Consider the following 23067-nt stretch of genomic DNA (forward strand, 5'->3'; position numbering starts at 1 on the left):
CAAGCCATGGTCATCTGTACCTCTAATCTACAGCCAGTTCCAGGCATTTCCACAGTTCCAGGAGAGAGAGACACAAACTTCTGGGCCCACACTTGGAAGCAGTGACTACTGCTAGAAATTCAAAACCGATTTGCAGCCAGCAGCTGCAAATTACCCCAACTTTTACCACGTCTGGTTCTCACACCTGTCGATAAGCAGGCCATTCCTAAAAAGAGACCAAGGCAGAACTTTGCTCACCTAGAGCATCATGTTGTTGGTGACAAGAGGTACTGTAAGTGAGGAGAGGAGAGGTTTCCTCTCTGTCTTCTCCCTGTTTGGAGAAAGAAGACTGGGGAGAAAGGCCAACCCCATCCCCCCTCAAAGCCATCCATGGCCTGTTTGTAAAAGTGCAATAATAGGTGGTCAACCGTGACCATTGTTCAAAAGCGAGTTGCGTTGGTTTCACTGAACTGTTCTCTAAGGAACAATTCCCTTTAAATACAAACACTTTAGATAAAACAAATGAGTTTACAAAGATACAACCTCATGTACAGGAAAATACTATGCCATATCCGAACAAAATATCTGATCTTTCATGTCTCTTCCTGCTCTCGGTGTGTGAGTGCATGAATGTATCTGTGTGTGCGTGTGTATTAAAGGCTGTAAGGCTGACCGCTCAAAATGTGCAGTTCAGATCATCAGCTGGTGGCAAACAGCCACTGGACTGTGATTTTTATTAAAAGTAATGTCGGTGAGAAAGAGATACTTGGCATAGTTCAGTAGCAAAAGTGGAACAAAACAAAGTGATGTGTAGAAGTTCATTTTTCCTGTTGGCCTCCTTTTTTCTTTTCTTTTTGTTCCTCATCTCTTATGAGTTCAGGTGTTACAGATTGTGTTGTAGTCACACGTGTTTGGAATCGGGTTCTTCATTTCTCAAACCCACATTTAAAAAAAAACAAACAAAAAAAACAAAACAAAAAAAACAAACAAATACAAATAAAAAATGGCAGCTTGTTGGTTGACTCCACTTGGGTAGCTCCACAGATGCTGAAAATGTTATTGGAATTATTTTATTGTTGCATTCATTTCTCATTAGTTTTGTGTGCAGAGATGCAAGTTCAAATATTGGATTTTGTTGCATAAACAGGAATACCTTTTTAGATATTTAAGCCCTCTTCACACGTGTGGTATTTGGAGACTGAATCAGAATGTTTTAAAGAGTCTGTGCTGACAGTGCTTATAGCCACAAACAGCATAATGTGCGTAATGTACTGTTCTTCATGGTTGTTGCGTCTGAATGAAAGCCTTGAGGAACGTTCACATTAAAACGTTTCCTTTGACTCGGCGCTTTCCCAGCTCCTCATTCGCAAGCTGCAATAGGGAGAATTTCCCTCCTGTATTGTAGATGTGAGCGTGAATTGCACAGGAAGGTTTTAATGAAGGGAGATGAACAACTCAAAAAGATGCGCGTGAGCGGCAGCACTCTGATGCGTGCCTGTCTGTTAACATACATTCAGGCTTGCGCTGTTTTAAAAGGTGACCTATCCAGACCTGAAGCTGCCAGATCAACAGCAAGGAGGGCGTGTCTTTGTTTACTTTTGCTGTCGTTTTCAGTAACGCTGACACAACAGGTGGGCGCTCTCTTGCCGACGCCATCGATTACAAGGAAATCTAACAATGTTGCTCATTTACTTTCCTTAGTTCTGTTGCTTTCTTGCCGTCCTAATTAGTTCAAACAAATGAGCTGGCTGCAGCCACACATTCATTTTGTTTGACAAACTAGAATTATGAATGTCCTGGCTACTATTGAGTTCCCAGTAGAAATACACTCCATAAGAGCGAGCGGTTAATTTAATGAAACACTAAAGCCATAGTTGACTCCATTTATTTTAATTTTTGTTTTTTATTATATGCCCCCAAATTACTTTCCTCTGACTAGTGGATGCTAACAAAACACTATGACTAAAGAGTGGCTCTTGCATGTTACAGAAGCAGACATCGTTTCTCTGAATTTTTCATGCAGTACAGACTCATTGCCTTCACATTTAATTTGATCAACCAGCATCATCTCTATGCAGCTGTGTGAACCCGTTTGGTGTAAACTGTTAGACCTCTTTGTCATTCCACAAACGAGATTGTAAGACGATCTAACAAATGTAAGCGCTCCTGTGGTGTTAGTTTGTGAACATTTGGAAACGCTTGATCTTGTCACACTAGATGATTCTTAATAAGGAATCCTATTGAAGGATGTATTTGTACAAATGGAAATTCCAGTATTCACTGCGCTTTTGTAACATAATGTAAATCATTATTTGGACTATTTATTGTTAATATTTCTGAGACAAGTGTTTTTTCTGTTTTAATTTAAGGTGACATCCAAGAAAGGAGGAAAAAAAAATACTGTTTTCAGTTTGTAAAAGGTGTTTTATTCTGTGCATAAAGATAGTTATAAAAACCTGCCTGTTTTCTTGTATTCACTGTGTTTGGGGGATACACAGCAGTTCATATGCAAGCTTGTACAAAGTTCGGTCTTTGGCCTTGGGCTTGTTTCTGACAGGTTTGTCAGCTTCTCCAGAGATGGATGAGTGGTTTATCCGCACAGACTCCACACTGAATTCCTCGCTGCTCCCAATAAAAGTACAATCATGCTCCAATCCAGACGACACTTTAAAGTGACAAAGAATATTAGCCGGAAACAAAAACTCGACTGCACGTACGTGTGCTGAAGTGACTCATTTTCAGTGATGTGCTCTGCATACTGCATGGAAAATATGACCCAGAAACAGGTCGGGTGCTGCACCATTTTTCAATGAGAAATTGTTGGCAAACGTTGACTTTGTAACCACAGTAGATATTTTAAAGGAGAGTAAGTGACACAGTTGTGGGTAGACATTCTGCCAAAACATCAGACATGATTCCTTTACCACAGTTTGGTTTATTTAAGCTGTTCTGTTTGCATCAGGAGTCCCAAATTATGGAGTTCAAATTAAACCATCTCTTCTCACCAGCCTGCAAAATGTGATACTGCAGGCTTTTGCCAACAATTTTTGTTGTTTTTGGGTGGGAAGGGTAAAAGTTTCTCAGACATGACAGACAATATCAACATGTAAATTAGACATTAAACAATGAATAGTACAAAAACCCACTCCAGCTCTGTCCCAGATGTTATAAAACAGATCTCCTCATTTCCTCCAAAGTCTTGCTTATTTCAGGTCCTAGACCTCACCAGCTCGAACATCACTTATCCTTAGGTTTTTGCTCCTTTCGAGCGCGCGAGGACATGAGCTTGAAGAAAAGTGCAGGCCAGAGTGTGCGGAGGTATACTGCAGCAGTGGGCAGAGGGCCGGCCAAAACCACGTCTTTACTTTGCTGACGAACAGCCTTTAGGACTTCCCACGCCACGTCCCTGGGGTCCCAGCCCGTAGCTGTAGTTCTGTCCAACACTGAGCGGTAGTTGCAAAGACAAGAGACATGTTGCATCATTGATACAAGAGAGTACAGATTACTTCAATTAATTCAAATTACTTTTATTTATATAGTACCAAATCACAACAGCAGTTGCCTCGAGGTGCTTTTTAATGTAAGGTAAGAAAGACCCTACAATAACTTATAAATTACTCTGGTTATGTTGCTTCTTACTTTTATTATTTAGTTATAAAAATCCATTTGGCTTGTAGTCTTTTCCTTATGTAGTCAAAAAAAAAAATCAGTAAGAAAACACAAAATCCCAGCTGGCATCAAAGATCCACACACATTCCAACACCACCTTAATAACTCTGAGATTTATCACCTGTTACCAGCTGACTCTTAAAAATGCTGCTTTTGCTACTGTTACTCTTTTGTTCCATCCTCTCACTGCCTCACCTCCATACTTGGATCCATCTCCTGTGACAGCATTGATCGACAGGTTGGTTCAGATGTACCCGGGGCTGATCACAGTCACTGGGATCCCGTAGCGCTCCATCTCTGCCCGCAAGCAGTCGAAGTAGGCCTGGGTGGCGTGCTTGGACGCAGCATCTGACCAGCATGAGACAAATCAGAGGCTTGCTTTAGTTACCCTCCTCCTGCTGGCAAACTCATGTTGTGTTTGTTTGCATTAATCAAAGACGACTTACAGGCTGACCGGTAAGGAATGGCTATCTTCCCCTGGACGCTGCTAATCACTACAATATGGCCGCTGTGCCGGCGAACCATGGAAGGCAGGAGAGCTGTGGAGAGAGGAAAGAAATGAAAGAGAGAGGGCTGACTCATATTCATGATAATCTTCACCCAAATCTCTACATAAATGACTTATTAACTTCACATTTAGCTCGGCTCTTTCAACCACAAGCCAAAATAAATGAAAACATCCCGTACGCTGAAACCAACAAGATTAAACAAACCTTGTGTAAGAGCAACGGGCCCGAAGTAATTTGTCTCCATAACATCCCGCTGAACTGAAATGTGAGTCTCTAGTATATTGCCAAGGTAACTGATTCCAGCATTATTAATGAGGATGTCCACTTGTCCGTAACATTTCAGGATCTCTTCTGCAGCTCTCTCCACCGTGTCTGTTTTAGCCAGGTCGAAGACAACAGTACAGGGAGTGTGAATCTGGTGGATAACCAAAGCGAAACAAAACGACTCTTTACAAATGGATCCTTAGAGGCTAAGCTATAGTTCAGACAGACCAGACTTTATTGTGTTACTCCTTTGTGTGTATATACATACCAGTTTCTGTGTGTTTGCTGAACTCGCTGTTAGTTCTTGGACCACCTGCTGCAGGCGAGCTGCGTCACGTCCACACAAGCCGTGCACCTGCAGCGTGGAAGACCCGCGCAGACTCTACAATGCAGAATTCTCGTTGTAGATTAGTGAGCATAAAACAGGGGTGGGTGCAGAGAGCCACACCACTAAGCTGAACTCAAATCTGCTCAGTATCTCTTTAATTCTTACCAGGAGCACTTTATAAAACTGAAATAAGCATAGAAGAAAACTGCTAACATTTTTATCATGATATAATAAACATTCCCCAAAACAATTGTGCACAAAATGTCCATATTTTTGCAAAATTTAAAAGACTTAACTTTATTTTAAAATAAGTGCTATTGCTATTTTTAATTATTTTTTCTTGCTCAGCTACAGGAATCTAGTCCGTCTTGAGTTTCTACAAGTGCATCCAGTGAATCAACAGTGCAACAAACTGAAGTTAACGGTTTTAGTTACAACACCAACAGCATGGTTCACTGACTTGCACAACACCTTCTGCTGTACGATTCAGCGGGAAAAAAAAGCAATTTTACTTCTGGCTTCATTTCAGTCACTTTATCTTGCATCTGCTTTAAAAGTCCCACATTTTTCCCTGTCAGATTTTGACAGGTGTAAGTTGTTTACAAACAAACAAACCTTGGTAGTCCCTTTTACTGAGCCTGTGGCTGCTAAACTCTTTTCGTTGTCCCATGTAAAAAATTCATTAACAGGGCTGGGTCATCACAACTGTCATCCACAGCCACCAAGCACTCTTTGATAAACTCCTCAGAGGATGGCTTGTTTGAAATCACAAAGCTGGTCTTGCCTGCTCCATCCCTGGATGTGTGAGGCTTAGTGAAAAGTCCTGTTGCTTTTCGCAGATTTGCTAGCAACAGTCCAGCTCTTTTCTCTCTCTGTTTAGTCTCACAAAGGGGATTCAATCTGTAATCCATAAACAGAGCACTCTGCTCTCCACAAACTAAACACATGGCTTTACCTCTGACTTCAGTAATTAAATATTGAGAAGTCTACGTCCTGTTAAAAACTCTACACTCCGTATCAATCTTTCCTGTTTTTAAAGGTCAGCTGACATCTTTCGGGGCTAGAAACTCTCAGAAACAAAAGATCAGGCACACTTACAGAGGAGATGCATTCGCTCACAAACATGTGTTTGTAAAGTAAAAAAATAGCATTCATGTTCAAAATAGAAGTGACAAATTTGTAATGTGGTTTCCTACAAAAATCAGGAATCCACTCTCTGACCAGGAATTTATCAAAGAGTGTTTGGTGTCTGAAATGGGACAAAATGATTCATGTATACGTATATATGTTTAAATCCTAATTTCCCATTGATCGCACGCAGACTGGTCCGAGACAACCAACGGGCAGTACAATGTCCAAATCTGATAAAGAACTACAACTACATGTTGGCATCTGCACAACAACACTGAAGAATGAGATTGCACATTATCTAAATAAAAGCCTACTAGCACTAAAGCAGTATGGTTTAGAGAGTTTGCACATGTAAGCTGAAATGAATGAATGGAGGCTGACCTTTCCCGAGTCCAGAGCTGGCCCCAGTTATGACCACTACAGCACCTTGGACTGAAGCCCCTTTTCTGAGACGTACAAGTATCCGGTACAACAATACGACTCCCAAACCGGTTAAAACCACCGGTAGCATTCCTCCTCCCATCACACGCTCCATTACTTGGCAATCACCAGCTACCTGCAGGTAAAAAATAATCAGTAAATACCTTATAAGAAATTATTTACTGTACCTTTAAAGTCCATCTGAATGCAACTACCAACATGACAATAATAAACACACATACAGCCAAAAAAGCGGGGGAATTAAATGGTAATTCATTGTAATAAGAACAGTAGGAGTTATGGATCTTCCTTTATCTTCTTAACCACTTAAGCCCCACCTGCTAGCAACAACCAATAACTTGATATCACCAGACTTCGGACAATCTTATTAAGCAAATGTTAACTAAATACATGCATCACTTAGCACATTAATATTCGCATGGTTAAAAAGTACAGTTCAGTATGCCAGGTGAACACCTTGCACATGCACACACTGGGTTTAGCACTAGCTTGTTCTGCGCAGGCAGTGTCAAAATAACGGCTACTGAGGCTAAAGCTAACAACAGCTAGCATCTCTAGCAAATACTAACAAGTGTTGGTTTGTAGTTCTGTTTTTTACAGGTCTCACCTGAGCCGAGCTGCTGAGCAGAGCAGCAGTAATGTGTCAATGTGTCTCCTCTTCTTTTAGCTGATCTTCTTCCTTCTGTTTTGTCTTTATTGACGGTTAGAAAAACAGCTTTTGGTCGCTTTAGCGCCACCGTCTGATCTGGAGTATGCACTTAACAAAATGCGCTCTTTCAAATGATTAACAAATAAGGAAATAAGCTATTATTTCTCGTAAAGCTCATAATTTGATAATTTGCTATATTAATGCTTTACATTTATATTTAGAGGTCTTTTTAAACCACTAGTGCCTATTTAATCAGCTGCTATCTTCTTCATTGCTACATGATCCATTAGAAGTGTGCTCTACATCTCATTTCAGTTTTTCTTTTTAATTATTTAAAAATTCTTAGTTTACTTTATTTTTTATTATTTATTACAAATTGTAGGGTATTTGTCAGGTTCATATTCTTCAGAAGTCCATCCATCCATCCATTCACTTCCGCTTATCCTTTTCAGGGTCGCGGGGGGCGCTGGAGCCTATCCCAGCTGTCATAGGGCGAGAGGCGGGGTACACCCTGGACAGGTCGCCAGTCTGTCGCAAGGCTAACACACAAGGACAAACAACCATTCGCACTCACATACATTTGCACATTCACACCTAGTGACAATTTGGGTTATCCAATTAACCTATCCCCACAAGCTTCATGTCTTTGGACGGTGGGAGGAAGCCGGAGTACCCGGAGGGAACCCACGCAGACACGGGGAGAACATGCAAACTCCACACAGAAAGACCCCGGCCTGATGTTGGAATTGAACTCAGGACATTCTTGCTGTGCGGCAACAGTGCTAACCACCGTGCCACCGTGCTGCCCTTCAGAAGTTCAGAATGGAAATTGCATCACAAACACAGGAAGTTGACTCAGAGTCATGCAGACATCCTGAGTGTGAATAAATACAGCTGAGGTCAGAAGTTTACAGGGACTCACTATGGACTTTAATTTCATGATCTCTTTGAATTGTCCTGGGTGAAATGATTGTACAGCACACATTTTTAATTTCTTTAAAATGAACAAAAATTAGGTAAACAAGTTTGAACTGGTTTTGAACTTTCTCTAATCCAAGGTTACACGAGGTCAAACGTATGTACCTCTAAGGCTGTTGCAAGTTAAAATTTGTGCTTTATAAATATAATTATAAACGATTTTAATGTAACGTTTTTTTCAAGGGATGATTATACAGCGTACATCTTTAATGACTTTTAAAAAAAGACTTCTTTATTTTGGATTTTCTCTAATCCACACAGGGTCAAAAGTATATATAGGCCCAAATATATACATACACCCCCAGTAATATTTGGTTAAATGTCCTTTAGTAAGTTGTACTTCAACCAGATGCTTTTTGTAGCTATTGATGCTACCACCCTGGTTAACACTGTTACTAAGTTTTAAAGACTCAACATTACTGCCCTGAACTTACCTCTTGTCATTGTGGCCAAACAGGTCAATCTTTGCTTCGTCTGACCATAACACTCCGATTTATAAATCAAATCAAGGTACGGTTTATCATCTCATGTGACTTCTGATGTAGATGTGAGTTCCGGCCACATTTGAGACCTATCCAACACATTTCCCAAGGATACCAAGAATACACCGTTGTGTGGATTGTGATCTGGACTTTCAGAATCAGAATAGTTTATTGATCCCTTGGGGCAATTGTGTAGAAAGCATTATTTTTGCAAGAATTAGTTTCCAACCTGTGTGGTGTTGTAAACAGGGACTATAACTGTTTTGTTTTTTTAAAATCATGTCTAATAGGATTCTTTTTTTGTTATAGTTGTTGATGCATCTTTAATTAAATCTTTCCCTGCAGGTCTTCTATGGGTGGAGCCTCTAACCTGTTTGTGAGTCAGTTTTCAGTCCAAGCAAACAGTGTTTTATGTGCTGTCGTCTAAAATATTATAAAATTGCCTAAAATAGAAGTGTTTAAAACAGATCCTGTGCAGCTGCAAAGCAAAAATAAAAAACTCCCTCCAGGCAGAAGCGGCCATTTTCGTATGTGGGGAAAACCCCCACAAAAACAGAGGGGACAGGCTGGCACCAGAACACCATGGATGTGCCCCGAGATGAGTGTGAAAATGTGATTATCAACAAGCCCACCTGGGCTTCAGGTAGGCCGCACGCTTGTCCAGAGTTCACTTTGTCTTCAAGCTTTTTAATTTAAAACATAAAGTGAGGCCTACCCCAAGCTAAAAGAAGGCAGATTATGTTCTCAGATAAAGCAAGCAATGAGGGCGAAGCAGAGAAAGTACCTGCACAATACATTCACATAAATCAAAATGGAATTTCTTTGAGGACACAAACATCTGGGGAGTAAACAGCTGTTTCAATACCTAATCACAGATTGTGCTCTCTGTTGTACATGTTTTTAGTAAGGCATAATTAACTAAAAGGCTAGAGAGATGAAAGGATGCCAAGCTGATACCAGGCCTCAGTCACATGAGTGGAGATGTGGACATGCAATAAAGATCTGGCACTTCATATATTAAACTGATGAGAGGCTGTGTTCACCCCAGAAAGCTTCCAGAAATTTGGGCAAATGTCTGCTGTGAAGTTTTTAGTCAAACGAAATTGCAGGTCAGTTTAAAGCGCAAAATTGTGCAAGTAGTCCAAACTAAACCGTTCTTGAGATGCAGAAATGTTGTCACACACACAAAAATTAGACGATTGTGCCTCCAAACAAATTGCACTTACAAATGCTTGTGACATAAATGATGAAAACGGTAGGTGCAAAGTTGAGATTGAACAGTGTTACAGTTAAAATGATAAGCCAATGGCAATAGTTCTATTAAAATAATTAACGGCTCCACCCCGAGATTTGACCTGAAACGTGCTATTCGCCAAGGATGTCCTATTTCACCATATTTATTTTTACTTTGTACACAAATTCTTGCAACTAATAGTTCAAACAGTGTTGTACAAGGAATCACCATAGCTGATAAGGAGCTCGTCATCAGCCAGTTAGCCAATGACACCACACTCTTCTTGAAGAATGCAAACCAAATCCCTGCAGCCCTTACTGTGATTAGTGATTTCTCTGAGGCCTCTGGTTTATGCCTAAATCTAAAAAAGTGTGAGTTACTAGCAATTAAAGACTGCCCTGCAAATACTATCTGTAATATCTCTGTTAAACAAGAAGTCACATACTTGGGACTGTTAATATCCAAAGACCAAAAATCAAGATGCTCTTCAAACTTCACTCCAATTATACAGAAAACCCTAAAAAAGTTCAACCAGTGGCTGCAAAGGGACTTGTCTTTGAAAGGTAGAGTGTTAATTACTAAAGCAGAAGGGATATCCCGATTAACATATGCTGCTCTCTCCTTACATCTGGATAAGAAAATTAGTAAAGATATTGACCGTATGCTCTTTAATTTTATATGGAAAAACCGTACACACTATATTAGAAAAACTGTTGTGATGAATAAGTACGAATCAGGTGGGCTTAACGTCTTAGACTTTTCTACTTTAAATAACACTTTCAAAATTAATTGGGCTAAACATTTTCTTAAAAACTACCTCTATCTGGAACTTTATACCATATTATATTTTCTCTCATTTTGGTGGCTTTAATTTTATTTTAAATTGTAATTACAATGGTGAGAAACTCCCTGTAAAGCTTTCATCCTTCCATAAGCAGGTCCTCTTAGCGTGGACCCTCATTTATAAACACAACTTCTCACCTCACAAATACCTTATCTGGAACAACAGAGATATTTTATAGAAAAATAAATCACTTTTCCTGGAAACTTGGGTCCAAAATGGGATCCTATTGGTGGCTCAGCTGGTTAGTAAAGAGGGACAACTACTTACTTACAACGACTTTATTGCACTATATAATTTTCCAATCAGTGTTCCAGATATCAAGCGGAAGACAGTCTGGATGGTCCCCCATAAATATTTGATTGTAAATAAGGTGAAAGAAGTCTCTTTTAAAATTCGACATACATGTTATCCAGCCAGTCACTACATGGTCAAATTTAAAAGGGACATAAATACTAATTGTACTTTCTGTGGGGATCATCCAGAAACGGTGACACATCTTTTTTGGTACTGTTCTTTTACACAGAGATTCTGGAAGGAATTTAGCAGCTTTGTTATTGTCCATATTTTAAGGGAGTTTTCTTTACGATGGGAAAATGTTTTATTCTGTTTCTTTAAGTTCCCCAAGAAGTATGAGAAATGTTTTTTATGATAAATTTCTTAATACTTTTAGCTAAATTTTTTATCCATAAATGTAAGTTTACTAACAAAACACCATATTTCTGTCATTATTTTAAGGATGTGCACATGCACATACAATCAATATCAGACTGCACCAACAAAAAGGCTCTCACAACAATATATGTATGTGAATTTTTGCGTGTATTCTTATAATTGTTACCTTTTTCTTTCACCCTTGGCTTTTTGTGTTCATGTTCTGTTGTATACTTCATCTGTTCGTATGTTGTATACTCATTGTTTGTTAAATAAAGTTTTTAAAAAAAGACACGCTTTGTTTAGACCCCCAAAATCCTTTCCACGCCCACCCCCGTGACATCACGCTCCAAAGCCCTGTTACGTCACAGAACGTGGTGATGTCATAGTGACAGTCCTTTCATCCTTTGATGTTCAAGTCTATAAATAGAGGACAGCTGTCAAAGGGAATTCATTAAGCTATCGTTTTGTTGGAGTGATACAGCACATAAAAAAGCAGAAATGAGTTCGAAAGCTAACAAAGACAGAAATGTTAATTTCTCGAAAACAATGGTTAAAAAAAGTGAAAAAGAAAAAGAAACATATGCCAGACAGTTCGAGCAAAGACTGCAGCCAATGATCGACGAGGTTGAAAAGCTCAAAACTGAGCTTGACTACTTCAAAAACCTGCATACAGTCAATAAGAAACGGATCGAGGATCTAACAAAAGAAAACAATGAACTTTTGCAGAATAATAAGCTGCTGGGTTCGGTCTTGGATGACAGGACAAACATCGCAGACAGGTTGGACTCGATAAAAGATGACCACGAAGCTCTGGTAAAGTTCCGCGCAGAGACGGAGAAAACTCTGGCTGAGCTTAAAGAAAAACACGAGGACGAAGTCCAAGTCCTGCAAGGACTGCTGGAAACAGAGAAAGAAAAGGTGGCACGTCAGCAATTTCACAACAGCCAAGTTGTTGAATTATTATTGAAACGCCACAAAGAGGAAAAAAATAAGATGCAGCAGTTTTACCAGGAAAATACTAAAAAACTGGAAAACAAAGCAAATGCTGCAGACAGGAAGTTAGAAGAGGTGATCAACATGTATGACTCCAAAATAGAAAAGCTGCAGACGGCAGTAAAAAATAGTAGAGGTGTGACCGTCAATGCGGTTAAGGAACGCGAGGAAGAACGTCAATCCTCGCAGGGTTGGATTGACGGTGTTTTGTCGCGTAATACACAGGTACAAGACGAAAATGAATTTATGGTTAAAAACATGAAAGAATTAACAGAGGAGAAAGGTCAAATGGGCAAAGTGATAGACGACCAAAAGGCCCAGAATATGGCGATCAAGCAGAAATGCCAGAGTAATATTAGAGCTCTGGCCTTGGAAAAGAAAATGAAGGCTATGCTTGAAGACGAAGTTGATTCTTTGAAAAAGAAAATTGAAGACGTCAAAAAGGCCCTAAGCACAGAGCAGGAAAACCACAGAAAGACAGCAGTGGACAGGTATAAAGTAAAAAAGGCACACAATCAAGCACTGGCTGAAAAGGTGGCGCTGGAAGAGAAACTGCGCTCCACAATAAAGCAAAGAGAAAAATTTATACACAAAGCTAATTGGCTGGAGAAGAAAGAGCACTACTTCCAAGAAGAACTGTAAAGTGCATTTTGTCCTTTGGAAAGGCATTTCCACATGCAGTTCACTTCAGGGAAAAGAAAAGGTGAAATTTAGGGATATGTTCCTCAACTTGAAAAAGAAATGCATAGACGGTGTGGAAGGCACCCCCTTTGTTGGAATAACAAAGGAGTTTCTTGAAAAACAGCTGAACTGTCTATGTACCAGATGCAAATATCTAGAGACAGCTTTACTAGATAAAAAACGGGAGCTGGAATAGTTTCAAAAGAAGTACAATGGTATGGTAAAGTCTTTTGCTTTATTCAAACAAAGACAGGAGCTCATTGGACCAGTGAACCAAATTATCGAAAAGGCTGGCAATGAAGTATAAGAGATAGGTCATCTAAAATCTAGAGTGAAAGACATTCAACTCAAGCTTAAATTAGAAAAACAGAAAAGACATAATTTCCCTTACATTGCTTCACCCATCAAAAAGTCACGGAAGCGAACATATATATCAATTTTTTAATGAATTTTAAAGTTGTGGGGTTAATTTTCTACGTAACATGAGCTGAGAAGCAGCAGCAACGCTAGGCTAATGCTAGGCTAACAAGCTGGCTAGCTAGCAAGTTCAAAACGTGGTTCTAAACTGAAAGAAGGTACAAAAACAGTTTACTTCCAAGCCAGAGTATCACGCAAAAAATCACAGAAATTATCTCTTGAGCTCAAGCTGCTCCATCTGAACCCAGGTTTGCTCAAACTAATGCAATAAAAAAATGTGGGTGCCATGAACATGCAGACTGATCTGTGCAAAGTGAGGAGGATAGCAGTGACATGGCATTTTCAAACCATATCTTTTAAAAGCCTGCACTGAGAAGCAAAATTTCTAGCTTACTTAGTTTTTCCAATTCAAGACAACTCAAACTGGGTTGATCAGCTTTTTGAATAAAAACTACTGGTAACTTATTTAAACAAACTGATAAAAATTGAGTTTAGTATATCCTTACATTTTTTAATTAAACACAATGTTAGATTTTACAGTGTACATGATAATGGAGTGCTGCTGGAATAAAAGAAGAAAATCTTTGTTTCTTGGGGCTTAAATTGCAAAATGTGAACAAATGCCTAAAAACGTTCCAGAAGCTCATCGTCCAAACTGCAGTGTAATTATAAAACAGAAAACCTCTGTTAAATAACAGAAAATGCCCTATTTAATTATTTTGTGTGGACATATTCTCAACAAAAACATTTTTATATTTCATAACACTTTACAGATATTTTTTTAAAACTTTATTAATCCAGAAGGAAACTTGTGTGGTCAGCATTTACTTTATAAAACTAAATACTGAATACAAAACGTATTAATAAATAATCATTACATTGACATTTTCTTCAGGAAATGCATTGTCTAGTTCTATAAAATCGTGAGTTTTTTTCAGGTTTAAGGCTGGCAGTTTGCTATCACACACAACACTGAATAATAATTAAATACGTGTTTTTAAATAACACAAAATTCAAGTCGTTCTTTCATAAAAGTCTTTTTTTTTTGTTGTTGTTTTGCTGTGATAGAGCTCCTGACCCAGGCCAAGCTGGCTCTCTAGGAAGACAAGGAAAAACTCCCAGGTGCCAGATGATGGGAAGAAACCTCGGGAAAGTGTGCACAAATTCCACTTGACAACACAATAAAACGCAACATAGCACAAAAGGTCACGGAGGATCTCATAACAAGGACAGAGCAGGACGAATAGGACAATCACAGGAAAGGAACAAAATCACGAAAAAATTAACGGAAAGGACAAATAAGAAGGGGGTGCCATAACAATAGAAAAATAAGGATGGATAATGGAAAGGACATTACAGAAGGAGGTGCCAGAAAAATAATAAAAACAAAAAAAGCCTAAGCTAACACAGGACAAACATTAAAGATACTGAACAAAAAAACCCCCAATAAAACAGAAATCCCAAGAGTGGGAGGAGACACAGCACACTATAAAAGGAGGGGCAGAGAAGAGTTTCTTCATTTTAATTTGGCCAGCGACGCATGTGCACAGCCTGAAGAAGGCACAGCCCAGCCGAAACGTAGCTACAGCCATGCGTCAGCGCTAAAAAGTGTTTTTGTTTGTTGTTTTAGTTTGTTTTTGTTTTTTTGGGGGGGGGGGGTTCTTTTGATGTTTTTTCATTTACATATTGATTTACTGGCCTAAAAATTGGAATATCATAAATTTATAACCTAAAAATTGGATAATTTATGGATAAAAACAGTTTAAAAGCCTAAAAATTGGAATTAAAAATGACACAGAGACTAAATTCATTGAGCAAAGACAAATGTTATTAAAACACAGTTAGAAACCTAAAAAAACAGGACAAATAAAACACAACTTTGGTAAAATTAAACATAATTTGGTACTTACCTGAACCTGAAAAAGAAAAGGACGGTACTTACCTCAATTCGGACCTGGGGATTGCCGGATACGGTAGATGGGATGGCGGGTCTCGGGAAGGGTCATGGTGCGGAGCGTGCACCTACTCCTGCCCTCCTTGTGCAGGGAGGAATTTCCATTCCCCTAACCTAACCCACCCTAATAGTGATGGGATTTCCGGCTCTTTTTAGAGATCCGGCTCTTTTGGTTGGGCTCACTAAAAAGAGCTGGCTCTTTCAGCTCCAAACCGGCTCTTCGGGTTGTTTTGTTGCTTTAATTAAATTATTATTAACAATAATATAAAATTATGCACAAAAGGAATTACTAGCGTAAAAAAAAGTGGTTTTATTCATATATGTTTATATATAAATATATGCGGTGGCCCCTAGAGACAAAACACGTACAAACTTCAAAACACATTTCTAGCATGAACTGAACTTCCAAAGCAGAGCTACTAGATCACTTAAATTACACAATTAAAAGCATGTGTGTATTGTTTGTGTATTTATACACACGCACTCATATATATTCAAATAATTTAAAAAAAAAGTTCATTTACCTGTTACTACCACACACCAAATCCGGTCGTTGGTACTTGCTGGCTTGTGTAGCCACTAGGTAACAAAAGCTCAACACTGCGCCCAGCATCCTGGAGCACTTCTGTTGTCTTTTGTACGTGTTTTGAGTTTTTACGTGCTTCAGAGTTTTTACGTGTTTTGGAGTTTGTACGTGCTTCAGGGTTTGTACGTGCTTCAGAGTTCATACGTGATTTGAAGTTTGTATGTGCTTTGTCTGTAGGGGCCACCGTAAATATACTTTTTATTCACTTCACATAAAATGTAATAAATAAATCATATAATACAAAAATCAACTATTCACATTTCAAGTTTTAACTATTTAAATTTTCAGCTTTTTCCTTTTACAAATTTAAAGTGAAACAACACAAAACACTGCAAACCACAAAACAATTAAATATAGATTAAAATATGAAAACAAAAAGAAGATGCATATTCTGCTGTCTTTCTGTGGTTTTCCTGCTCTGTGCTTAGGGCCTTTCTTAGGTCTTCATTTTTCTTTTTCAAAGAATCAACTTCATCTTCGACCATAGCCTTCATTTTCTTTTCCAAGGCCAGAGCTCTAATATTACTCTGACATTTCCGTTTGATCTCCATATTCTGGGCCTTTTGGTTGTCTATTACTTTGCCCATTTGATCTTTCTCATCTGTTAATTCTTTCACGGTTTTATCCATCAATTCATTTTGGTCCTGTAACTTTGTATTACGCGACAAAACACCGTCAATCCAACACTGCGAGGATTGATGTTGTTCCTCGCGTTCTTTAACCGCATTGACGGCCACACCTCTACTATTTTTTACTGTTCTCTCAAGCTTTTCTATTTTGGAATCATACATTTCTATGAGCTTTTCTAACTTTCTGTCTGCAGCATTAGCTTTGTCTTCGAGTTTTTTTAGTATTTTCCTCGTAAAATTGCTGCATCTTATTTTTTTCCTCTTTGTGGCGTTTCAATAATAATTCAACAACTTGGCTGTTGTGAAATTCCTGACGTACCACCTTTTCTTTTGCTGTTTCCAGCAGTCCTTGCAGGACTTCGACTTCGTCCTCATCATCTGTGATTAGGTATTGAAACAGCTGTTTACTCCCCAGATGTTTGTGTCCTCAAAGAAATTCCATTTAGATTTATGTGAATGTATTGTGCAGGTACTTTCTCTGCTTCGCCCTCATTGCTTGCTTTATCTGAGGACATAATCTGCCTTCTTTCAGCTTGGGGTAGGCCTCAGTTTATGTTTTAAATTAAAAAGCTTGAAGACAAAGTGAACTCTGGACAAGCGTGTGGCCTACCTGAAGCCCAGGTGGGCTTGTTGATAATCACATTTTCACACTCATCTCGGGGCACATCCGTGGTGTTCTGGTGCCAGCCTGTCCCCTCTGTTTTTGTGGGGGTCTTCCCCACATACGAAAATGGCCGCTTCTGCCTGGAGGGAGTTTTTTATTTTTGCTTTGCAGCTGCACAGGATCTGTATAGAAGTTTTAAACACTTCTATTTTAGGCAAATTTATAATATTTTAGACGACAGCACTGTTACGAGTTCAAAAATTGGGGATGGAGACAAGAGGAAAAACCACAATAACAACACTGGTCCGGCCGGGTTAAGTCAAACGATGATTTTAATGATCACACGCGTGGGAGATGGACACTGTATGCAGACAGCCTCAGATCTCAAAATGGTGGAGCATTGATCAAACTCTTATAGCCTCTGGTGCCCCCACCTTATCATAAAAGCCTAAACATTCACATGCTTTCTCTCACACGGCGCCTAAGCTACGACCTTGGCTCCCTGTTTATCTGCTCCTGCTGAGATGGGGCAGAAAACTCCAGCATGTTCCGTTCTCTTCTAATCAGACAAATAAGGCGATGACTTTTCTGCAAACAGTATTTCTTATAACTCAGCAGTATAATGCATCATGAAACAATATCATCCATTCACAATAAATCAGCAGTGTAATGCAAATCAGTTTAACAAATGCAATAGTTATCACCCTCTCCTAATTCAGGAGAATAATGCAAACTAAAACTACATAATAATTCACAATCTTTAATTAGGGGTCTAACATGGCATAAAATAATATTATAAATCTCACAGCACATAAAACACTGTTTGCTTGGATGTGTGTGTTTGTGTGTAAAAAGTGAGATGTTCAGAGGTCTTGCTTCATGGTATCGAACAGCCCACACAAAACAGGTTCTTTATGATTTAATTTAAGTGCTGATGTAAACCACAATGTTCAGCAAACATCTATCAGGTCATTGGACTGTATTTTTTTAAAGCTTAAGTATGCGCACATGGGATATATTAAAAACTGACAAGCCGTTTGAACACATGATGTGAAATCACTTAATCAACCTGCTGGATTTGCCAAAAGTTAAAATATTTATACTACTTTGGCACATTGCTCTTAACTTATTAAGGTGGCTATTAGTGAGGGTCATGATAATCAATTCAATTGAGCAGAAGTGACGTTCTTACTTCGATTCGTCCAAATTCATGTGAGTTCCAGTCTGTTCAGCCTGTTTCTGTGTAGCACCAAGCAGTAGACCTAAACCTGGATGTGCTTCTGGGTTCTGCCTCTAATGAAAACGGATGAGTGTAAAATGCAACCATTGTTTGTAGTTTGCTGCCACCTACTGAGTGAAAAAAGAACTGAAGTTGTAAAAAGTCAGTATTCCTAATGATAGGCTTCGTTTTGTTTCAGTTTCAGTTCACTATACAGCTCATCAAACTGTTTTCCCTTTACGTTTTGATATAATAGCTTTTTAGTACTACTGAGACACATACTGCCTTTTTCTTCCGTTAGAGTAATATTTTCTTGAGCTGTGTAACTGGATTTGTTCAAACATAGAGGTAGTTTGGATTCACTGACACAGGAGCCATACGCCCTTTCTGCAGTTTCCATGCTTCCTTAGCTCGTTTATGTCGCCATTGTTAATCCTGTCCTGTGCAAAGAAAAGCCCAAGCTACACTTGTCTGACTGACAGAAGGTTCAAGAGAAGGACATTTGCTCTCAACTCTTTCCCTGTTGAAATGTTATTCCAAGGAAGTGAGTTTCCTACAGGGTATGGAGGGTTAGTATGTGTTAATGATTTCAGTGTCATGCAGGGGAAAGTAGCATTCAGTGGAAGCTTCTCGGTGATTGTTTTAAATCCAAATATGACCCTTATTTGTGGCGCATGTTAGCATACAGTCAGCTCAGGAGTTAGTATCAGTCATGTGGTTGTCACGAGGTTGCGCACAGCATCACCGGCAAGAGGGCTTGGTTTGAGAGGTTTTTGGCATCTGTGATGTGATTTACAACCATCCACCCATGTACAGTAAGAAGCTGCACTCACAACCGTGGGCATCAGCAAGTTGGTGAAATTTAAACAAAACAGCATTCCATCTGAAACTCTCTTATTGTACCCAAAATACAAATTTTAGTGATTACATGTGGCTTCATTAATTATGTTCAAAAGGATGAATACATAACGCAAGTAATAACTTTATAATCAGTCAGTGAATGAAGGAGCTCAAGAGTGCAAATATAGTTGCAATAAAGTGACAAATATGCCCTTTTATGTCAAACAAAGACCGAAATAAGTGGCATCAGTGTGAGGATGAGAATGAGCGATCCAACCTCACACTGCAGATATCAGGGCAAAGCACAGTGGGGGGGTTGCAGTCTTCTTGGCTGGACCTTCTTCTGCAGTGTGTGATCTTCTAGGAGAGTCTTCATGCAGCATGCCTGCCAGTGTGGTCCACACTGCTTCTCTGTCAGTCTTGGGCACACTGCGTAGGTCTTTAAAACGTGGGTCCAGTGCAGTTGCGATCTGGAGCCATGCATAGTTGGTATGTTCCTGGCGGGAAGCAAGGTCTTCCTTAAACTTCTCTTTAAACCTCACCACATATGCAGGGTCCTCATCCAGGTTTAGGTCTACTGCTTGGTGCTACACAGAAACAGGCTGAACAGACTGGAACTCACATGAATTTGGACGAATCGAAGTAAGAACGTCACTTCTGCTCAATTGAATTGATTATCATGACCCTCACTAATAGCCACCTTAATAAGTTAAGAGCAATGTGCCAAAGTAGTATAAATATTTTAACTTTTGGCAAATCCAGCAGGTTGATTAAGTGATTTCACATCATGTGTTCAAACGGCTTGTCAGTTTTTAATATATCCCATGTGCGCATACTTAAGCTTTAAAAAAATACAGTCCAATGACCTGATAGATGTTTGCTGAACATTGTGGTTTACATCAGCACTTAAATTAAATCATAAAGAACCTGTTTTGTGTGGGCTGTTCGATACCATGAAGCAAGACCTCTGAACATCTCACTTTTTACACACAAACACACGCACGCAAGCAAACAGTGTTTTATGTTCTGTCGTCTAAAATATTATAAATTTGCCCAAAATAGAAGTGTTTAAAACTTCTATACAGATCCTGTGCAGCTGCAAAGCAAAAATAAAAAACTCCCTCCAGGCAGAAGCGGCCATTTTCGTATGTGGGGAAAACCCCCACAAAAACAGAGGGGACAGGCTGGCACCAGAACACCACAGATGTGCCCCGAGATGAGTGTGAAAATGTGATTATCAACAAGCCCACCTGGGCTTCAGGTAGGCCGCACGCTTGTCCAGAGTTCACTTTGTCTTCAAGCGTTTTAATTTAAAACATCAACTGAGGCCTACCCCAAGCTAAAAGAAGCTAAACCTATACACCATGGACAGAGACAGTCTGATTGAGTTTTATTTTAGGCTGGGAATGAGCTACAAACGCATTTTGAAAAGCCTGGCAATGCAAGGAACCATCATTACGGAGAGACATTTAAACCGGATATTGAGAGCCAAGTCGCTTTACAGACGTAAGTACGACCTGGACGCCGGGATAGATTTTATTGTGAACCAACTGCAAGGGCCTGGGAAGGATCACGGTTATCGGTGGATGTTTACAAAGTGCAAACAACACGGCACTGCGATCAGGAAAGAAGACGTCAGGATCCTCATCTCTTTACTGGACCCATTAGGTTCCCAGGTTCGCCAGACCACACGTCTCAGAAGGAGGCAATATTTTGCTCAGGGGCCTAACTTTGTGTGGCACATAGACTCTTATGACAAACTAAAGCCATATGGGATATGTATTAATGGATGCATCGACGGTTTCTCACGCAACATCATTTGGCTGCGGGCCGCACACACTAACAGTGACCCAAAGGTTATCGGAGGTTACTTTGTGGAAGCAGTGGAGAGTCGTGGGGGTTTCCCCAGGCTCGTACGAACTGACATGGGCACTGAGAACGTGTTGGTCAGAGACCTCCAGCGTTATTTACAGAGAAATGACGGGGATGATAGAGCAGGAGACAGAAGCTATGTCACAGGAGCAAGTACGGCAAACCAGAGAATTGAGAGCTGGTGGGCAGTGATGAGAAAAGAAGGAGTCGAGTCATGGATCAAGCTTCTAGGAGAACTGAAGGACGAAGGATTCTTCTTTGGGGATTTCATTGACAAAGCTCTGTCACAGTTCTGCTTCATGTCAATCATTCAGGTAAATGACCCATATTATGATAACCAGTGGTGGTAATTAATTACATTAAATTACGCTGTTTTAGCAGTAAGGGTAACAAAATAATCGTTTACATACCGTAGTTAAAACGACATTACCTTTACCGAACGGTAAATGCAATGTATTCCTAACGTTGTTGAAGTAGGTCAACTGCACTCTGTATGTGCGTAATGGAGGCTGAAGCATCGACCCAGCCAAAGTTTTTAAATCAGGGAACACTTTGCCAATTGAACTGATCAGAAGTCAGCACGACTTAAATGTTGTTTTTTTCTGATCGGAGGACATTATCCTTGTCTGCGCTCATTCTGCATCAGCAGTTATGCTGCAGCTACCGATCTGTCACTGCCAGTCTGTCAAAAGCAGTCAGAGGCTTCACGCATCAGTAACTCTTCAGCGCTCTATCATTGGTACATTCAGGACTCAGATGATATTGGATCCCCTCATGGGATTGAAAAATATTGATTTTGTCACCTGTATTATGCGCATAAAGTTGAAAAGCTTTGCGCATCCGGACCAAGATTAGTATTAGTATTAGTATAAAGCCCAGATCCCACAACTCAGTGGTTTGCCTGGTGTGGTTCTTTCTTTTCTTTTTTTGCAATCACTCCCTCTTCCTTTGGTTTTCATTAAACTGCATCCAAACATTGCTGCTTTTCAATTCATTTAAGGATGCACCACACTTATTGTCGACCATTTTAAAAATGCCTTGTATTACAGCTCTGACCTAATTCTTGTTTCTTCATCAGGAGGTATTGAATGACATCCGGAGTGTTTGGAATGCTCACCGTATAAGGCCCTCAAAGAATAACAACGTGCCCTGTGGGATACCTGATGTCATGTACATGGCCCCTCACCTTTGGGGTGCAGAAGACTGTCTCGTTCCACTGACAGAAGATTTGACCTTGTGTAAAAATAGCTGCACTTTTGTTAGTTCAGTCCCATGTGATGTGCAAGTGTTTGATTTGTGCACAATAATAATGGAGGAATCAAGCTTGGAATTCCCATCTACCATGTCCCAGGCCCTTGATTTATATTTTCATCTCAGGGATACAGTTCGTTCACAGTTATTTGAGGCTACTTAAATGGACACAAACATACAAATGTAGTACATTTTGTACTTCAGTACGTATTCCTACAGCTTAATGTACTTATTATTAAGTAATTATTTTTCTCCAGTGTGTACTTATCTTGTCTTTGTATCAAAATTATCAGAAAAGACTGTATAACATAATTTTCATTTTATCCATGTCAGTAAATTAACTCATCATGAAGTGTTGCTTGCTCTTGGTAGTGTTAAAATCTCCCAATTCTTTGAATCTTTGGGCTGAAGGAAGGACAATACTCGGTGTATAAATGCTCAATCAACAATCTTTTATTTCCATACAATCCAACACTTTATGAGCATAAGCCATCATGATGGGGAGACATGCATGAAGAGGGTCACAGCAAATCTCAAAATGGTGACGGGCTACTCCGCTTCTTATAGCCTCTAGTGGCCCCCACCTAGTCGTAAAAGCCTAAACATTCACATTCTTTCTCTGTTACGGCGCCTAAGTTATGACCTCGGCTCCCTGTCTTTCTGCTCTCTGTAAAGGTGGGGGTATGGAATGTGGTCTGTCTCTTCTATTATCGGCACAAGGTCCTCTGCACACAACATTCTCTTCATGATTCAGCAGTATGAAATGTCAAGAAACAGTGTAACACATTCACAGCAGATCAAGGGTACAGGGTAATCCACACCTGTCTAACAAATCCAAAAATGGTCACATTCTTTTAAC

At 39.6% G+C, this 23067-nt stretch overlaps 2 protein-coding genes and 1 pseudogene across 3 annotated transcripts in view; 2 read left to right on the forward strand and 1 right to left on the reverse strand.

The window, feature by feature from the left end:
- The window catches only part of LOC309704379 (uncharacterized protein), a 111541-nt gene extending 96220 nt beyond the window's left edge, over positions 1 to 15321 (forward strand). The window contains exon 2 of the mRNA XM_082529485.1: positions 14322 to 15321. The gene's annotated coding sequence lies outside the window, so the exon portion shown is untranslated. The remainder of the gene's footprint in view (positions 1 to 14321) is intronic.
- LOC309704394 (dehydrogenase/reductase SDR family member 7B-like) lies at positions 1889 to 7973 on the reverse strand (annotated as a pseudogene). Its single transcript, XR_014280860.1, has 7 exons — positions 6929 to 7973; positions 6262 to 6436; positions 4690 to 4803; positions 4362 to 4572; positions 4095 to 4187; positions 3844 to 3996; positions 1889 to 3422 (listed from the first exon to the last, which is right to left on the reverse strand). The product of XR_014280860.1 is annotated as a dehydrogenase/reductase SDR family member 7B-like (transcript).
- A 5021-nt stretch (positions 15322 to 20342) lies between the features above and the next one.
- On the forward strand, positions 20343 to 22515 carry LOC309704388 (uncharacterized protein). Its single transcript, XM_082529518.1, has 2 exons — positions 20343 to 21271; positions 22036 to 22515. The coding sequence occupies exons 1-2, from the start codon at positions 20450 to 20452 to the stop codon at positions 22369 to 22371; spliced, it is 1158 nt and encodes a 385-aa protein (XP_082385644.1). The 5' UTR covers positions 20343 to 20449; the 3' UTR covers positions 22372 to 22515.
- Positions 22516 to 23067: the final 552 nt, after the last annotated feature.

The sequence above is a fragment of the Aulonocara stuartgranti genome (genome assembly GCF_965226115.1).
Source record: "Aulonocara stuartgranti genome assembly, chromosome: 4".
NCBI lineage: Eukaryota > Metazoa > Chordata > Actinopteri > Cichliformes > Cichlidae > Aulonocara > Aulonocara stuartgranti.

Bases quoted from the DNA above. Each gene is read 5' to 3' on its own strand.
- LOC309704388 (XM_082529518.1), top strand. From the start codon at position 20,450: ATGGACAGAGACAGTCTGATTGAGTTTTATTTTAGGCTGGGAATGAGC. The intron at 21,272-22,035 runs GTAAATGACCCA...TTTCTTCATCAG, and splicing joins GCTTCATGTCAATCATTCAG to GAGGTATTGAATGACATCCG.